Source organism: Aphanomyces astaci (genome assembly GCF_000520075.1).
Source record: "Aphanomyces astaci strain APO3 unplaced genomic scaffold supercont1.105, whole genome shotgun sequence".
In the NCBI taxonomy this organism is placed as follows: domain Eukaryota; phylum Oomycota; class Saprolegniomycetes; order Saprolegniales; family Verrucalvaceae; genus Aphanomyces; species Aphanomyces astaci.
In genome coordinates this window covers 137,726-139,869 of record NW_009798368.1, presented here as the reverse complement: position 1 = coordinate 139,869, position 2,144 = coordinate 137,726, and the positions used below count along the sequence as shown (strand labels likewise).

Sequence of the window (2,144 nt, the reverse complement as noted above, 5' to 3'; positions counted from 1 at the left end):
CGCTATCGCCCGAGCGCGCGCATGTACAGCGGCGCCCGCAAACTAGACTAATCTAGCGGATGGAGCTTGTTTTTTCTGGAGGATGAAAAAGAAATTCCCGTGGCGAAAATATATATAAAAATATTTTATTACGCACATGAGATAGGATAACTTATTCGAATAACGTTAGCTTAAGTATCTCAAAGATCTTGAAGTTTGTGCTGTTGACTGTGAATCGGGACATTCACGCAATTAACGTGTTGTAAGTGCATTTCGCAACGACAGCATTGTATTCAAAGCTTTCTGTCGCTTCATGTGCATTTGGCCAAGCCAAACGGCGGCGATTGCACTCAAAAATAACCATCACTCATGAAGCGCGCTGATTGGCTCAAAATTTGGTCACCACAATGTCGAGGTCGAAGTAACCCACAATACTGTAGGATTGGATGCATGGCATATTTGGGTGGAGCAATAAAGGTTCGTCATTGGCCAGTAGTCTATGGTTACATCCGAATACATGATGAGATTGAACTATTGAGAATTATCCTGTGATATTCGGAATAGATTATTTACTTTGCCGATATGGTTACGTTATCTATTTTTTCTGACGTTGGGAAACAAAACTTATCTATTTTGGTTGTGGTGCAAAATAATCTATTTTTCATTGGAATATAAAAAATATATTAAATAAATAGATTCTTGTTTGACAATCCCTCGTACAAACATGAAGGGACTCACGCGGACATGCAGTGAAATGTTCCCCGACCAGGCAACAAGCACACACGTTATTCATTGTTATTGTAATGTTATCGAACCGATTTTATGATGCTTATGACTCGACAGCATGGACACTCGCGTGACTTCCAGCAGCAGCGCCGCCGGGAACTCGCCCAGCTCTTCAAAGCCTTTCGTCGACACCACTTGGTGAAATGAGCTTGCAGGAAGCACATGCACGTGGTCTTCAACGTGTCCACCTATACAACGGTACTGTAGGGTCAACCACCTTCGCCAGCAAGTAGTACTCACTTGGAAATGGGTGGCGGCAATCAACACGTGGCACACAGTCTCGGTATCGAGTTTGTAGGCGAGAAAGTTGTCGCACAACGTCGACAGATCCTACTTGCAGCCATCAGCACCAACAACGAATCATCATTATGGACGACGGCTTGGCTTCAATGGAGTTGCTACTGTATGTACCTGCAATGCATAGTGATCGGCCACGCCCAACAGCTCCAGGGCGGTGTCCACAGTCAAGACTTGAATGCATCCCGTGTACAAGAACTCCTGGCATCCATCCATGTCATGAGTGCAATATCAGGCGAACCGTATTCATGATTGTCATTTCGAATATACATTCTTATCAATTCGATTCGAATATAAAGTAGTGGGGGGCAGAACCAAATATCGACAGACCATCGGCCGACCAATCAAAAACCAGAACATTTCTTTCAAGTGGCCAATCAAACACGTGCAAACGTATGCATTCAAAGAGTGTAATTCATTTCACACCAAAATGTTCACAGTAAAATCGACCGATACATATCTTGAAGCAGCAAAAACATCTAAATATTGACTGCAAGCCCAGCAATACCAGCATGTGAAAGAACGCCCGATGGGTCCACTCCGAGATGACCACCGTCGGATGATGCGATTCCTTCATGCCGCTGGAGAACATGCAACGAAAATGGACCGATTGTGCAGCCACAATGGCCTTGTGGGCCACAATCGGCTTGTCTTGCACCTGTCAACCACCCGTGAGACTCGATATTATAACGATAGAGAGGCTATCACCAGAAACGTAATGTCACTATACGTGGCGTCCTGGTGGAGCAGCAACTCTCGGTACTGCGACACCAGCTGACGCTGCGTCGTCATCGTGATCGCATGCTCTTCAATGCGGCAAATGTCCAGCACGTGCGTGTCATCGAGCCACTTGAACCCATCAAACCCGCCCACGATGTACATCTACTTCAACTTGAGCCGAAACATCAGTGGTGACGCCACGTCATAGCCAACCTTTGAATGCACCAAGCATGCGCTATGGCGCTGCCGTCCCGACGGCGCGTCTACATGGACCGAGTCTGGCGGACGTTCCCATTTCATGTCCTCTACACAGTATGTCCGATGCCGCGTCCGTCCACTCAAATTGACGAAAGAACAAGCCA

General features: G+C 46.4%; 1 protein-coding gene across 1 annotated transcript; it reads right to left on the bottom strand.

The window, feature by feature from the left end:
- Positions 1-774: 774 nt before the first annotated feature.
- On the bottom strand, positions 775-2,082 carry H257_17396 (hypothetical protein; the record flags this gene model as incomplete). The annotated part of the gene is made up of 6 exons (XM_009846194.1): positions 775-953; positions 1,002-1,095; positions 1,177-1,263; positions 1,571-1,720; positions 1,771-1,944; positions 1,996-2,082. The coding sequence occupies 6 exons, from the start codon at positions 2,080-2,082 to the stop codon at positions 775-777; spliced, it is 771 nt and encodes a 256-aa protein (XP_009844496.1).
- Between the last annotated feature and the right edge of the window lie 62 nt (positions 2,083-2,144).